At 40.8% G+C, this 17,711-nt stretch overlaps 1 protein-coding gene across 1 annotated transcript in view; it reads right to left on the bottom strand.

The window, feature by feature from the left end:
• The window catches only part of lig1 (ligase I, DNA, ATP-dependent), a 45,436-nt gene that overhangs the window by 12,281 nt on the left and 15,444 nt on the right, over positions 1–17,711 (bottom strand). The window contains exons 14-23 of the mRNA XM_070845669.1: positions 17,409–17,500; positions 16,036–16,135; positions 15,722–15,807; positions 14,673–14,788; positions 11,721–11,816; positions 7,079–7,189; positions 4,224–4,295; positions 2,301–2,445; positions 1,678–1,760; positions 993–1,145 (exon numbers count right to left, since the gene is read on the bottom strand). Of these exons, the coding sequence (XP_070701770.1) occupies positions 993–1,145; positions 1,678–1,760; positions 2,301–2,445; positions 4,224–4,295; positions 7,079–7,189; positions 11,721–11,816; positions 14,673–14,788; positions 15,722–15,807; positions 16,036–16,135; positions 17,409–17,500 (1,054 nt within the window). The remainder of the gene's footprint in view (positions 1–992; positions 1,146–1,677; positions 1,761–2,300; positions 2,446–4,223; positions 4,296–7,078; positions 7,190–11,720; positions 11,817–14,672; positions 14,789–15,721; positions 15,808–16,035; positions 16,136–17,408; positions 17,501–17,711) is intronic.

Here is a 17,711-nt window from a genome sequence, read left to right as displayed (position 1 = left end):
GCACAGACACAAACACAGAGTTGCTCTACACATACACAGGAAATACAACACACACATCTTAGGATACACTCAACAAAAACATAAAAACACTCAGCTGAAGAAGGACTACACACACACACACACACTATAAAACAGATATGAACAGCGTCTTAACACTCAACAACTTAAAACAAAGATCTGAAATGTGTACTGCTTTCCTCCCAAATGTTACATGTATATATAAATGAACTGCCAGAGGGCAAAATTAAATTACGCAGATTAACACTCTGAACTTCAGGATTCAACTGCTGTCTGAAAATATTGATATACATGTCAAGGCCAGAAATAGAAAATCACTTTATCTGCATATGCGTAACCGGGTGCTTCGGCCCGGCCGAACTCCACAACTGCACCGCCGTTTAAAACATCTGTATGTGAACTATGCCCCTTCTGTCGGGAAGAAAATGAAGTGATCAACAACATGTCGGTGAGTGTGAGCCTCAATAAGCTTTTGTTTGATGCCAATAATGCAGCCACATAGAAGCAAACCTTTGTCCAAAAGCTACAGTAGAAGTAAAAACCTTCCAATGAAAAATGCTGACGGTAAAAACGTTTCTTCTATCTAAACGGTGCTGTGGAGAATTTAAGTAGCAGATTTCTGACACAACCTCAGCTACCTCCAAAGTACATGTAAAAGTGATGTAAAGGTGAAAAAGTCTGAAGACTCAAAAAGCTCCATCAACACTTTATATAACAACCCCATTGTGAGACCAACATGTTTGACTTTTGCCTTCATCAGGGACGATTTGTTGCACTAAGACTATAATGATTCTTTCACACACATTCACACACTGAAGCTTTTGTGTAATAAGATGACTAAAGAAAGTTTCTTTTGTTACAGTGTAAAGGTTTCAAAATGTGTCAAAATTTTGTTGACGATATGATCAGTGGGACAAACCATGAGTCGTTATAATGAACCGTATGTTGGATGTTGGCACTACACAGACACACACCTTGCAGACGGACTGGAACTCCTCGTTCTCCTCGTCATAGCAGGCCAGCAGAAAGCCCCCATAGGTGCCCGTCCTCTTGCCTTTTCCCAGGTAGGCGCCAATTACACACAGGTCCACTGTGTCGCCCACCCCATCCAAGTAGTCCTTCTTCAGCTGAGGGGGGGGGGGACAACAGTCAGTTATATGTATAATGTACATTTCATGATAAGGATGCAACAATATATCACAAAAAGTAAATGTGATAATATGAAGTATTGGAGCTGAGTAATGCATCTCAATAATTTTGACTCCAGAAAGGTACTAATCAACTTTGCATTAATTAAATGCCAGAGGACATAATTACATGCCATTTATTAACAATGTGAACTGTCAGAGGTCTAAACTTCTGCATGAAAATGTGAACAAGCCAACAGCCTGAAGTGTTCTTTCCTTCTAAATCTAAAATCAGTTTGTGAAAGAAATGTTTAAACTGATGATTGTTACCGACTAAGGCGCAACTCTGAACTATCAAATTCAGAAATTTGCTTTTTATCTGTACTAAGGACTCTTTTTTACACTCTAGATTTGTTGTGTGTTGATCAAACTTCCCCGCTCATTTAAGATACTATTATTTGTAAATTAAGATATTCAAACAATCAGAGTTGCATAAATATGTGTTTGTGTGATAAGAGTTTGTCACACACACCTTCAACCAGTTGTGAGAGCGCTTGGCAATTTCATATGTGGCGTCCTTCTCCAGAGTCTTCACCATGAGGCCCTCGCAGGAGTCTACGCACACACATACGTACGTACACACACACACACACACACACACATTAATACAGCAAAACACGACCCTGGTTGTGCAGAGAGGAAATGAACAGATTATCTTTCAGATACATGGCAGGTCTTCGTCTCCTTCCGAGACATTCAGAAACACACACACAAAGATGTTCAGGACAGAAGCAAATAGTACAATACTGACATATAGCTTGTATATAGTATACATATAATACATATTACACACAGAGTCAGACAGACACACACATACAACAGAACTCAATTACACAATTCACAGTTTCTGTCTCAAACACAAAAGGAGCAGGCAGGGAAACCAGTACACAACTACTACACACACAATTTACACATGAAGGCAGAAGGCAAGGGCGCAAATGAAACGAAACTCGCATGCAACACACCCACATATAAAAAGGGTCCAATAGCACAGGGACAGTAGGAAGGAAACTAGTACGTAGTTAGCACACACACACAAAAAGTTCAAGACAAAGCAAGTAAGACAGTTTGTCTCGCGCACGCACGCACACACACCTCGGACAGACTGCTCCAGGAACTCAGCGATGCTGTCGGTGTCATTGGAGTCGATGGATCGGGCGAACACAAACTCTCCCTCCACCTCTGAGAAGCTTTCTTTCAGCAGAGCCCGACGCCGACACAACGGCTGTCGCACCAAGGACTAAACACACACACACACACGTCATTACAAATGGCAAAACTGTGTATCATTACAACCATTTCCTCTTCATAGCTTGGAGCTTTGCAATGACAAGGATGAAATGCCATCTCTACTAGCAACCCACACAAACACAAACACAAACACACAGTCGAAGAGTCTACTCACAGATACACAGTCACGACAGTTTTGGACACACATGCAAACACCCACGCACACATACATACACTCCGTCTCAAACCAGCAGCGCACACTCAGTCTTGCACACAATCATTATGAGCAGGTTTCCAACCACCTACTGTAGTTTTCATAGCATTAAAAAAAAAAAAGGAATGAATCCCCTCTAAATATGTCAACACATTTCAGAGGTGGAAATCATTTACATATCCATAAAAGGGAGCGACAAAGAGTTGACAGATGCAGGCTTTTCCAGTTAATGGTGATGTGCAGGGCCTGTTTCCTCTTACTCTTTGTCTTTCTTAATGTGTAACAATACAGACCCCATTCAATGAGAGAAGAAGAAAATCTTAACAACGTTTTGATTCTAATAACACATTAACCATCTTCATTGCTGGAAAGTGGCTGAAGGGGCACATCCTTGTTAGTGCAGAAGAAGCACGGGCTGTAGTCCTGTTTCCCCAGAGCAAAAAAAAAATCTGAGAGGAGCTGCAGTGTTGGGTGATAATTCTGTCCGTCATTATAAGCAACCACTTTCACCTTACACAGTCATTTGATCCATTGTTGATCAAAATACAGTGTGTTGCCATTAATGCTCAAGCTGTGTCTACCTTAGCAGCCTAAAACTGCAAACTTTTGATATACTTAGTCTAAAAATATTGTAATCAGCCTTAAAAAAAAAAAAGCATGTATGATATGTGTTGAACTGTAGAGTGTTACCTCCTCCAGTGGCCATTAAACCTGCAAAAATTCCCAAAAATAGCACAAAGGACATGACCTTTTCTTTCTCTTCTGAGTGGCAGCTATAGTCCTGCTAGCAGCCTTAATGATTGGGTGTCAGTGTGAGGGGCTCTGTGGGGGGCGGGGGGTCAAAAGCCCTCAAAAGGCCAATAAGTTAGCAGTGACAAGGACTACAGTGCACAAGGGAATTGGACAGTCATAATTTGTAGAAAAGAGAGAATCAATTTCAAATAAATGAATTAAAAAAGTGCAACAGTCAAAAAAAAAAAAAAGACAAAGTATGTGCGTACTGAGACAAATTAATTCGTAACATTTACATAAATGCCATAGTAGGTGGGAAGCAGCAATAAAATGGCACAACTTAGGAGTCACTGGTGCTCTTTTAATTCTGTAATTTTGTTTACGTCCACTTGGGAAAACTCATAAAGCATTGGTAAATGGAAACATCCTCTGATTTGCATTTTCTTTGGCTGACTTTTAGGAAATTAGCTTAAAATTTGTGTATTATTTGGATGGAATCATACACACTCAATCTCACACACACACACAGACACACACAGACAATCTCAAAAAGGCACTAATTCTATCTCTCTTATACACACAGCCTCAGAGACAGTCTCAGACAGACACACTCCGCTGGAATTACAATGAGCATTACAATCATTATCTAGTTACGGCCTCCAGTAGAACCATCATTGGCATTCAGGGACGTTGTTGGCATCTCAGCGGGCTGACGAGCACGCGGCCGCGCTCGCAAACAATAAAAGCACGCACACACACACACAAACCTCGATTTTAAATGACAACAGGAGTGTTGAAAAAGATCTCTGAGTAACATTTTCCTCATCAGCACCAGGCCTTACCTCGCCGTTGAGATAGAGGAGGTCGAAGGCGTACACACACACTTGGACTTTGATCTCCGAGGCATCCACGTCCTGCAGCGAGGCATCAACACACATGTACCCAAATACATTTTAATAGTTTCCCTTGACAAAAATATGCAAATAACAGCATCTTATTCACAAATCGCTACACCCAACCTTGGGACTTCTTGCAAAAGAGCTCTTTGATTTCTCACTCGTTCATCTTGAAAGGTAACCAACCCACCTTCCCCCATCTCCCCGTATCTTTTAACAGCATCGCACCTTATTGTGTCTTCATCCCTGTCTTCCCTGCTCCTCCACTCATGTCTTGCACCTCCTCTGCTTCTTCATCTCCTTCTCTCACCTCTTTTGCTCCTCATCCCCTTTATTCCAGTCTTGTTTACACCCCTCAGCCACTAGACTCTCCACTCTGTGTTATAACAGTGTTTCCACCGTGGATCTGGTGTAAAACGCCATGACTTTTCCATAACCGTACCAGAGTGATATTAAATTCCACAGTTGTGTTGCACCAAATACTCATGAATGTCAGGAACGTCCCTTCAAGCTGCTAGATAGTTTCAAACTAGTGAATATCTACAGCAGGTGGTTCCAATGACACTTACTGCACTGTACAGGTACTGTATCAAGTTTTTCCTCACGAAGAGTACTATGAAGCAGAGTTTTTCCAAGAGGGTGATAATATACCATGACCTGTGATACCCAATCCTGACAATGGTTTGCACTGTTCCACTGATCTACGGCTGGTGCCAACATGCCAAGAAACTCAGCACTTCACCAACACAGGCAGTGGAAAGTGGGGAAGTAAATATGGATGGAAATGATGATGAAATTTTTTTTGCTAATGCTTCATTCGAAAGGAAAACAACAGGTATTTAAGGCCTCAGGGAAATACAAAATGAGTTTTGGTGAACAACATTGAATGTAGACAAACTTTGTTTACAAGAAAAGTCCACAGGGTACCTTCAAAATATGTCTTAGTGGGTAAAACTTCAGTAATTTGTAAATCAGTAGCCAGGAAACATTTACAGAGCTGTCGAATCAAAAGCAGTCAAACTATGCAAACAGGAAGTCCCTGCAGCATAACCAGCTGGATTGTAACTGGAGATGGAGTGTGATAGCATTTTATTAAATTCAAATCTAGTACTGAATCCACTCATCGAATCATAATCCTGTTGAATCACATATCAAACTTATAAGGTTATTACCTCTCAACATTTGTAACAGTAACTTAAGACTAAAATAACTACAACTCAAGAACAAAGGTGAGCAGGCTTTTGCAGGCTAAGCCCCTCAGCTCTGAGAAGTTACTAAAGAGATGTCTCTGATTCTGCAGCCCAAACTTCTCAAGGCTTTTATTCATTCTAGCACAGCATTTTATTTCCAGCATGTCTTTTTGGTTTTATCATTAGTGTTGTTTGGATGTTTCATACCTTAACTTTAGGGGTTTTATTCTTTTTTTTTTTTTGCATTATTTTAATTGTCTGATTGTGTTCACCTCACTCCTGACATGTTTTAAACCTAATTCAACCATCTAAAGCACTCTGTAGCTTTGTGCTGTATACATAAAGTCTGTTAAAATATTAGCAGTAGTAGTATTATTCACACAGGTGCATTAAAATGAATGGGACATATCAGATTATGCTAACCTAATGTTAGCTGATGCTATTTGGTCATTTAGCCAAATGTTATTGGCATAATATTTCAGTGATTTAAGTTACTGCGCGTTACTATTAAGTAAAAATACCAATATTATATTTCTTCAAAGATCTTCAGTCTAAATGGTTCACATACCAGCAAGCTAATGTTAGCTTTGCAAATTGTTTCCATAATATTTAATCCCGGCAGTTACTGGGTGTAAATATTTAACAACAACTACACTTTACATGAGAAATAGCTTCTGTGGAGCAACAACTTTTAAATTTACCATAGCCAAATCTCCACTTTGTAAACACTTTCGTTATAATTGAATTTAAACATAAAAAGAGCGGCTTTTAAATGTTCCTTAACAGAAAACACCAAATGTCTATGACCAGCAGTAAAGGAATGTGATCGGGAATACAAAATGAAATGCCTCTGCAGTCTTCAAACCTGAAAGATTTCTCTCCTGATTTATCCCTCTTCTCCTTCATTCTCCTTTTCACTCCTTCATTACTTTCCCCTCCGCCCATTAATGATGTTTAATTAGTCTGTATCTGGTTTCATCTCCTCATCAGAAATATTTCATTTCAGCAAGAACCCTCATGGTAATAAAACAGAGGAGATGTTGTTACAAAATGCCAGAAGGCCAGTACAATCAGTTTGTGCATCAAACCATCATTACAAATAATGTGGTAATAGTATCTAGCAAAAAATCATCAGGATAATCATTTTCAGCCATTTTCATCATTATGTTCTCTATATTTGGGCTCTCATTTCTTCTTTCCTAATTTACAAAGATGTCATCGTGCATACAAAAAGACAAGGTGTTTCACTCCAGTGTGACTGGTGTAGTGGAAAGAGGCCGTTATTCTGATCAAAACTAGAAAACACTTCTGACATTTGCAGTCTCCCATCCTCCTCCTCCCTCTCTCTCCGATCCATTTGAGTCCTCCGTCTCCTACTTATCAATCTCCCCCTTTTTCTGTCTGCTCTTTCTCCGTCCATCTCCTGCCGTCTGCCGGATCATTTCACTCTATTATCTATCTCTCCTCTACCTTCTGGTCTTTATCCCCATCTTGTTTTCTCTCCTCAACCTTTTCACTTCTTTTTTTTTTTTATCTTCTCTCATCTTCTCCTTCATTCTAACACTTCCAGCATTTCACAGATCCTTCTCCTACAGTCCTCTCTGTCCATACCTTTCTCTTGCGGGTCGTGAGGACCTGGAAGGGCTGGATCTGTTTCTTCTCACGATCCCAGGCCACGGCCTCCGAGTCCAGGACGCAGGATACCACAGAGTCCTTCTTCACCTTTTGAAGAAGTAATGAAGACACAGCAAAAGGAAATAATCAATGAATAAAGAGATAAGAGATTCTATTCATTCGAGAGACAAGGAGGGCTTCACAAGATAAAAAAAAAAAAAAGGCAGATGACATTTTTGCCAATCTGCATATAAGCAACATCTGCTGTAGCAATCAGAGGACTGTCTGGACGTTTCAAGTAAATATAGCAAACTTGGAGATTTAAACTCGGTAAAAGCCTTAACTTTTAAAAGGCATGGATAGAGGCAATCAAATAGAAAACCTACTAAGGCTGTTTCAGGACCTGCAGCTGCCCTCAATTTGTTGCCAAATGCTTTGGAAGTCAACACATTAACATTTCTCTTTCCACACTACATTTATCGCTTCTCTTGAGTGGCCATGTCTGTTGCTGCCGTCTCTTCTACTCAACCAGTTACCCAAGTGTTAAACACACCCCCTCTTTTGGTCGGATGCCCACATTGTGGCAAAAGCCAAATGCTTCACCAGAGACGTTTCGCAGTTCGCTTTTCAGCTTGTTTGTTTTTTCATTTCTGCATTAACTAAAAGGCTTTGGCAGCTGTTAAATATTCCCCGGTGAAGGAGGAACACGGACAAGGTTTAGGTTGGGGATAAACCATCTCTGGGCAGATTATATTGACTGCTGACTTTCAAGATCAGACAGAGTGGCTGCTAATTATCTGAGCCACCAAATCCTCTGTGTGTGAAGCTTAGGGATGTTAATCTCTAGCGTCCTGGTCGATTTGGGGCTAACAATATGCTTCAAATTTACAACCTGATGCAGATTGAGAGCAGATCAGCGAGTGAAATCTGAACGGTGATGAGAGAAAGCCAATCAGAGTTAAGAGACACATTAGAGGTAACAGGTTGTTTGGAAACAGTCAAACTCAAACATAACCAGTTATTCTCATAAGGTCATTAGGCCAAGTAATACATAATCACCAATTAACAGAGTTTGTATTAATATTAATGTGTTGCTGTATTAATATTAATTCATAATCAAATGCATTAAGGCAGTACGGTAGCTTTGGGAAAATGAGTTTTCCCTCATTAATATGCAAAATGATGCAGCAAGGTGCTGTAAAATCAAATCAGACCATCTCCTCCATGCAGGGAATGTGTGTTAGTTTCAGTCAGGCTTTGTTCATGAGAATGTGTCGACGCAGACACACAGACTCAGCCATGACAAAATAATGTCAGCACTAAGGATGCAAATTTAAGCAATTTCTTTAAGCAATCGCCTGCCATGTTAATGATCAGCAATCGATTTCCTTGATGAAAGCTTAAGTGACGGGGGCTATCTTTACAGCAAAGTCATGGTGAATTAAGCGTCATAAATTAAGAGTCACACATAAAATAAACCCAAGAAACTGGTTTCAAGCTAAAATTAAAAGTAAAAGGACTCCATTTTTTTTTTTTCACAACACGCAATTGAAGCCTGCACTTTCAATTCCGTTTTGACTACTTCTTTCCATCCAACACCTTGCGGTTAAGGAAGAAGCAATATGGTGAAAGAAAGATGAGACAGCAAAGGCAAGAGGTTAAAAAATAGAAATACAAGTTAAGGAGCGTAGAGATAGTAAGGAGAAAGAAAAGGAACAAGAGCTAAGAGGCAAAAAGTGGAAGAAAATGTCTTAAAAAGGGAAGGAGATGTGTGGAAAAGGGGTGCGAAAGCAACTAGGGAGAAGGCAGGTGGGGATAAAGAGGCAACTGAAGGCAAAAACAAAAAAGGTGGAAGGAGACAGTCAGAGGCATCGACAGGCAATGAAGAAAAAGCGTGAGAGCGAATATGTGAGGAGTGTGGAGGGAGAGAGAGGAGAGGTGAGAGGGGAAGGGTATAAGAGGCAGAGACTGAAAGGGAAAAAAAAAAAACTGCAGACAGGCTGTATCAAAGCACTGAAAAAAGATGTGAGGAAGAGACAGACAAGTATGAACAAGACAAGAGTGAGAAGAGAGGAGAAAGAAAGGTGAAAAGGGAGCAGCAAGTAGACGGGGACAGAACAGGTTATCATCAAGAAGTAATGAGAAGAAAGGAGAGAAATGATTAGACAGAGAGACATGAGAAAGCGACAGGTGGACAGAGAGAGCAATAAAGGTGAGAGAGGGAGACACAGAGCCATGTAGCTTTTAAAGCTCTGAAAAGAAAAGGAGCAAAAAACAGAAATGAAAATCAGTGTGAGAGAAACATGAGAGGGCAGATGTGTGAAACGATGAGCTACAGGGTGAGAGAGAAAAAAAATGATGAGGGCTGGATAGCACCGAAAAAGCAAACTTTTCGTTTGACCTAATGTGTTTTTCGATTGTGGTAGTGGTGGTGGGAGCAGGGTTCATTTACTGAACTGAGTTGTGAATAACCACAGCCATTCAAGTCATGCTGGCTCTGGCGATGGCTTTCCACAGGCCAGCGAGGCGAGGTCAGAGAAGCTTTTTACCTTAATGATGTGCTGGAGTGTGCTGGTTCACACAAACTGGAGTATGAGCATCCAAAATCTCACTATGGCTCTTTCTTCTGTTACCATCGAAAAGTCACCCACCAGCCAAATTTCACCAGCCAAACTATAGCACTGACAAAGCTTTGTAACAAACACAATGCATTTCACAATAAAAGCCTCCAGCTGTTGGTTTGCGGCTGGAAGAGTTTGTTTTTAGTATTCATGGGCCATACTATACTCTCTACTGTCATTGTTAGAGAGAAGACAGCAGAGATGAATAGGAAGAGACAGACACACACAACAAATGTTCCCAACCCCTAGACCATCATAGTGCCCCACCAGTGGAGAGCATTTAATGTGAAGCGGGAAAGGTTTGCTCCACCAGCTCTTATGGTGCTGTAGGAGTTATCACTAAACAACAAAATAATAGAAATAAGGGCAATGACCATGAAAAGGAACTTAGGAATGAAACTAAACTCCAACAAGCACAGAGAGCTGAACACATACAGACTTTTAATAACAGCACTTTCTCTCTAATGGCCAGAACAGCCACACGCGTGTCGAGCCAATCGTTTGTACAGACACACTGCTTGGCTTGAGAGAGGAGACCAGTTGGCCCCCTGCAGCCCTGCTGCCAAACAGGACCACAACAGCATGAGTCAGTGCGGCCATCTCCTGCTGTGAGGCCACAAGATGAAAGCATGCTGGTCCTACTCTGGTCTTACACTAACAGCCAACATTGATGTCCATGTCACCCACTTGTACTTTGCTTACTTTACTTCAACCTGCAGCCTCCCATCCTGCACCTTTTTCCTCTCCTTCTCATATTTACGCAATTTTTAAAATGAGGGAATAAAGTCAACAGGTGCCTAATTTCCTAACTTTTTAAATGTCTCATCTGCGTTTATTCATGACAGCCAGAAACAAACAATACCTCCCAGTGAGATGCACAAATTAACAGAATACTTGATTTGTGTTATCTCCGATATCATTTATATGCAAACTGATAAAATCAGCAAATGTTGAAAGGCATAAAAAAAAATCCTTAAAATTATAATCCTTTAAGATTAGTACTAATATTAATGTTAAACAGGCTGATTTAACCTTAGCCCATATGTCAATCTATTCTAATCTATTAGTTCAAAATAAAATTCACCTGGAGGCTCAAGACATGAGGGGATTTCACTTTATTGTGAACACTGGAGGGCTGTCTTTTTCCTGGATTTCATTTTGAGAAACAAACACATTAGACATATTTTTCTGAAGCAGAACACTGAGAATTCAGTGCAGAAGAGGTGAACCTATTTCCTCTAATAATCTCAATTTATAAAGTACGGGGACCCATCAGGAAAACTCCTGGACTACTCTGAGAATATATTAGATTAAATAACTTGCCCTGATAAGTAGAGACCAGATGGGAATTTCTTTTAATATCATTGATGTTTCAATAACGGCTGTGTGCTCGACAAAGTGTTGAAAACAATAACAACAGTGAGAGGAGAGAGGGTTAGGAGCTTCATTGCAGCTCCTAACTTAAGGAGAAAAACACACTCAGCAGGCGCCCAGGTAGTGAGTGCACTCAGATAACCTGAGGCCAACTGCAAAAAGCTTCAGCTACTGGTGATCTCCTTCTCTCCCCTCATGCAATTTTTTAATTATTTAAAATTTTTATTTTCAAGTTAAAAAGAAAAGTGTTTTTAACATCTTTAGACATAAAGTTTGATGGCAAGCCGGTTTAAAATCACCATCCTCTCTAAATTAAAAAAAAAAAAAAAAAGGAAATATAAAGGCCAGTGGTGGCTCTTGGGGAACTAGAAGATGAGGAAGAGTAAGGACAAGCGAAGGACCAAATAAACTTTGAAGGGGGTTTCTAACTGAGACTGACAGGCAGGCTGAGAGGAGGAGTGGGCACATGGAAACCTGGCAGATGACAGATAGGTTGACAAAAACAAGGCAAAATGGAGGACAGAGTGAGCGGGATAAATGCGTGCTGCTGCTATCCGCTCTGCTGTTAAAGTCCTCATTTGACAATCTCAGCTCAGACCGACTCTCCTCTCTACCACAGGCTGAGCTGAGTTCAGGTGTTTTACCTTGGGAATACGGGAAATGATGTCGGGGTATTTGCTGGTGTTGTCTTCCTGGTTGCGGCTGAATATTCGAACTTCGCCATTCTCCAGAATGTGAATCTGTGGGGAGAAGTAAAAAAAAGACAACAAATGGAAACAAAATCTAAAAACGCATGCAAGTGAAATAAGTGAAAGATTGGTAATTTAGTCTGATAGATGGATGACTGAATAATGCAGGTAGGGATGGGACAATATGCTCATTTCCTGATCCGATACAGTCATGATGCTTGGGTGCCGATTCTGTGTGTATTACAATTTTTAGGTATTGCGATTCTAAAAGTACTGCGCTTCAATCTTAGGATATAATACGATTTGTTTACTTTTTTTTTTTTTTAAACTTGACGATGAGAAAAAGTTGAATCTTACATTGACTGCATATCATGAGGCATATTTTTGAAAACAAGACACATGATATGTCAGTCAGTCTTTCTGACAGCATCATTGCTATTTACCATATGCAAAATTGGTGAATAAAATGTACATGTGCAAAAGAATGAATGCCCCGTGTTCATCAAACTAGCTCCATCAAAAAAAAAAAAAAATGCATAAAATAATTTGTTTGGCCAAAGTGAAAAGAGCCGTTGAAACTGTGCTCAGCACAAATATGAGCCTTTAAATTAACATCCCTCACATATGAAATTGATATCCTTTTATTTTGTGAACAGCTACTGTACAACAAAGAGTCAGACTATCTTTGACTGATAAATGCACTTGCATCTCTTTGATCTCTTATTTTTATATTTACTTCTTTTCAACATAAAATGCTTTGTGATATTTGATGCTGTGTGTATGTCATTCTAACATAGTTGTATTGGTAGGTTTGGTTTGTATTTTGTGTGTGTGAATGAATTTTAAATGAAGTTTATGAGTGCCGCCTAAAATTTCCTCTTGAGGGACAAATAAAGCATTTTGAACTTGAACTTTAAAAAAAACTTGGACTTCACTTCACACAACATAATAAAATGCACAATAGATTTGCCCCTGTAAAAATACATATGCATGGCCAAAAAGCCCTCAAAGAATAAAGGTCATAAAATATAAATCAGATCTCAGACCGTCTGCCATTTTCTGCTCTCTCATTCAGGTTGTTTCTCTTTTAAACAATAAATCTGGTAACTTATTTCCACCTCAGACTAAAAAACTGAAACAACTGAATCTGAATAACATCAATTCAAGCATGCAAAGCATCCAAGCAAGTGAATACTTAAGTGAATTGAACAACTGACCATGAGACGCATCAAATTAAATTCACTACCAGAGCAGAAAAAAAAAACTTCTGTCTTTAAGATGGTCACTGTATCAGATTAGGGGATCAATCACCTTTTCCCATGATCTAATGTTAAGGTGAACAAAAATCTCAATAAATGATAGTGTTGCAGAGCAGAGCGCCTTGTGCTCCTGTTGGTCGCAGCAACACACAGAAGAAGTTGTGAAACCAAAGACAAAAAACAAGTGTAGTTGCTTGAAGGCTGATATCACTCTCTCTTCCTCTGTACCACTGGTATCTGGCATCTGTCCTCTTTTCATGTCTAAGGTTGTGTGGCCCAGGTCCTGGATAATATGTTTGCAATCTACCTACTCCAATATTGTTTCTCCATAGTGTTTGCTATCGTTACTTCTGTATTCTCTGTGTATACGACAGACAGACAGACAGACAGACAGACAGACAGATAGATCCCCCCCACACACACTTTGTATACATTCATTTTCCAAGTTATGGTCTTTCATTTCATTTTTCGGGCGCTTTCCTAACACTTGGCCAGGGAATACAAATAACCTAAGCTCATTTAAGGTTCTCTTCTTCAATTAATCGATGAGCATTGTGTCTGACAGATGAACCCATAAAACAGAGAACACAATTGCTTACTTGACAGATTAGATGTAACGCAGGCTTCCATGAATACATACAGCTAGTTTGATTCATGAAATGCCACACAAGCAGATATACACTGTCTTAGGCTTACACACAAAATGTGAGCACAAAGACACACACACACACACACACACAAATGCGTGCACAGGGAGTGTTAGTGAGTGGTGTATCATGAGTCCCTCTGCTGGCTGTTCAAGGTAATGTCCACTGCAGTGAGACAGAGAGAGAGAGACAGAGAGAGAGAGCGAGAGACACAGGGAGAGAAACAGAGAGAGAGCAAGAGAGAGAGAGTGAGACACAGAGAGAGCAAGAGAGAGAGAGCGAGAGACACAGAGAGAGCAAGAGACACAGGGAGAGAAACAGAGAGAGAGAGACAGAGAGAGAACGTCATGGGGCTTGCTCAGTCTGTCTCCATCGTCTCTCTTTCTCTGTTCCTCTCTGCTCTTCTCTCTCCTTCTCAATTCAAGTCAGTTCAAAGGCACTTTATTGGCATGACTGTCCAAAATTACCAATACAGCTAGAGGGGTTTACATTACAATCTCTCCATTGCTGTGTCTCTTTCTCGAAATTTCCTCAGCCCCGCTGCTGTGACTCGTGTCTTCACGTTCATCGCACTCTCCCTTTTATGCGTTTCGGCTTTATTGTTGCTAGCCTCTTTGCTCACCTCTCTCCATCTCCCACCACCCCTCCGACTCCCACCACCCCTCCTCCTCCTCCTTCACTCTGGTCCACAGTGGCAGAAGTAGCTTGCTCTGCCTACAGGCCCAGGGCAAAAGCAGCACTACTGTTTATCTTTAAAGAATAGGCACAGGCACAGGCACACACACACACACACACAGTGTACCAAAGCACCATGCATTTGAACACACAGTCAAGTGAACACACAGCGAGAGTCAAAGAACAGCAATACCTCACACTCAAAAAACACGGCCGAAAGGTATATGCATACAAAATTCAGCAGGCATATGTTCTGTGCCAAATGCAAGAAAAACAAACAGTTGCACTCTGTCACTTTGCACATGCACACACACACACACACACACCTGTGCACGCTCTCCGTCATATTTGTACTCGCAGGTGAACGCCGCCTCGTCAAACTTCTTCATCACCTCGCCGACACCCTTAGTGGGGTGAGCCAACATGGGTCTCAGCGGTACACCTGGGAGAAGAAGGGTGACAAGACGATTGGAGAAGTAAACATATAAAAACAGCAGGACACCAAAGCAACCAAAACTAAAGCATATAGTCATGCATTTTTCATGAATTGTAAATAGATGAGAAACGAGTTGCGAGTTAGCCCAAGAGAAGTTTTCTTTATTTGCCACTTTCTGGCACATGTGAAGAGAAGGAGGTGCAGGACTGTCGCCAGCAGGCCTCCAGGTTATCAGAGCGAGGAAGATCTCTGATCTGTTTGCAAAAAGCCAGGAGCTGTGAAATTCACTTCAATGACACATTCGGTAATGACACATCAGCATCACACCCACAACTGTTTCTGCGACAAAACCACAGTTGAAACTAGTTTGTTTGTATTCTCAGTTGGCTGTAATATGAAAGTTCTCTGACTCACACCCCTTTGGGCTGCGCTGCAAAGTTAAGCTTAAAAAGAAGTAGAGGAAGTGATATAATGAAATAGACCAAACAAATTCCTTTTAATTGCAGCTTACAGAGCCAGATATGACGGGACAGTGCCGTTTTATCCAAGCTGGCCGGTGCCATCCAAACATTCACCAGCTCCTCTAACTACCTCGCATTTTAGGACAGAACAACCCTCTGAATGACAATTGTGTACCTGCCAAAATAGCGGCTAGATTCGTTTAACTGAGCAACAACAGCCAACTTAGCATCCTAATTTGGTGGCGTTCGGGAGGTAGCTGGTGTCAATTTCCCACCTTGGTGCCAAGCTTCCTTATCACAAATAGTTCGACAGCAGTGTAATTGGGAGCTAATCCTTAGTTTAGTGGTATCTTTTATCTGTCTGTGATAAATGACTCAACTAAAATAACTGACTCGCCTCCACCGAACAGATCAATAAACACACACCAGTCACTGTTGTGGATCTTATAACCTTTCTGCCACCTGATTGGCTGCTTACCTGGAGTCAGCTTGCAGTGATTGGGTAGCTGGTCTATGCCCTCTTTTAGCAGAACTGGAATGACGACGTCGTAATTGGGCATCTCGCTGGACAGGAGAGCGTGGTGTGTGTGTGTGGGTGGGAGATGAGGCAGGGTGTTTGGGAAAGAGAAACAGAAAAGAAAAAAAGAAAATCAATATCATCCTGAATGAAAGCGAGCAGAATGAGTGAGGGAGAATGAGGGACAGGTCTTAAGGGGGCAGGATGAGGCACTGTAGTGGTGCCGAGGAGAGACTGCAAAGTGAAATGAAGGGGTATGTTTAGGCTTCAGTTACCAGTAAGTCTGTTTGAGAATGAGACTCTTCTCTTCGATCCAGGCCCGCCTGCTCTCAGCGCTCATCCCCTTCCCTGCGTCGATCACAGTGGGAGGGAAACCTATAAGCAAGGAGGGAAAAAAGGCATTTCAAACAGATCTGTGTAACCGTTTGAACATTTGTATGACTGAACATTTGTTGGATGAAAGTTCACAGGCACTTCAAAGGCCAAGAAACACAAGACTTAAAGCAGCGCAATTACTTGTGTACAGTGTTTTCTACAATACTGGGTGAACTCAGCCTGAGGATATAGTTTCAGTCCCACTGTGGTTAAAATGGTTAAGATAATATAGGATTGAGGGCCAAATAAATTATTTTGTTTCTACGTTCAACATTAATAATTACAATATACATTTAAAATATGACTGAATACTAATTTAGCAAAATACATTATTCATTGTAATGATCTACTTCGGCCCAACAAAGAATTTGCTTTTACTTGACCTGTCTGATTAAATAATGGTAAAATAAATAAACAAAAACGTTAAGAAAAACATTTCCAGACCAGACCACAGATCAATGCAAATTTCCCCACCGAGCCTCTGGTCTAATTGACTCTTATTAAAGCATACCTCCTGTAGTGAGTGAGCCACGAATACTAATAAGTCAGAATGAATTTATTTAATTTGGTGTAGGTGGTGTAGGTGACAGCAGGTCAGATCAGCGCTGAAAGCAGGTGGTGAGAGATGGGCTTTCAAAACTTCCTTTGGAAGTTAATTAATTCAGCAACATACTTGTGAAAAGACTTCACATACTTCAAGCTTGCCCCCACATACACCCCCCCCCCCCAACAGATTTACACGTTAACGGTTCCACATTACATTAATATTGAATCCAAAGAATATCTTAACACTGTTTTACCAAGTGTTCCATAAATAAAAAAAAAAAAACTTTATTACTACTTGCTCCAACACCTTCCCCTGCTTTAGTGTGATCTCCCAGTTGGGTTTTTAATTTAAATTTCTTCAGAGATATTTCACAGGATTTCGTTATAAGTTTGCAGGGGTAATTTTTATGTTTGCATTGATGAGATGCTTCTGTATTTGAGGTATGATGGAAACGGTAGCTTTTAGACAGTTTGGAATATATTTTTGCACGGATCATGGATTTTGTCCCCACAGATAATATGAAAATAAAATGGTTTCTGGTTAACAGGTTTCAGCAGATTGAGTACTGTGGATTTTGTTGCTCATCACTTATACTGGAATCTCTTAAGGAAGGGATCTCTCTCTATGTATGAACAGAAGGAATGATTACAGGAAACAAAACCTAATTTGACATACATACAGGCACCTGACTTGAAAAAAACTGTGAAGGAATCCTGTCAAGATTACCTTGTCCAGGGGGAGTCAGGCACACAGCCTGGCTTAGTGCTGATAGGACACTCTGCTCAGCCAGGCCTATCCTCAGCTTCCCAGCCAAGGACCTACCAATCAAAACCACAAGACCAACAGCTGTCAGTGCTGAAGCCCATTTGCACTTGCTGCCCATGACAACAGCTACACTCTTGAACATACACACAAGGAGTTAAAAAGGCACTGAGATATCTTTGTGTCAATACACATGCAGGTGTGTGTGTGTATGTGTGCGCGCCAGCCTGTGGTCACACACACAGCCGGGCCTGGCTATGTACGTGT

Source organism: Pempheris klunzingeri, chromosome 15 (genome assembly GCF_042242105.1).
Source record: "Pempheris klunzingeri isolate RE-2024b chromosome 15, fPemKlu1.hap1, whole genome shotgun sequence".
Taxonomy (NCBI): Eukaryota; Metazoa; Chordata; class Actinopteri; order Acropomatiformes; family Pempheridae; genus Pempheris; species Pempheris klunzingeri.
The sequence above is the reverse complement of the archived record's forward strand: the minus strand, read 5'-3'. Positions and strand labels throughout refer to the sequence as shown.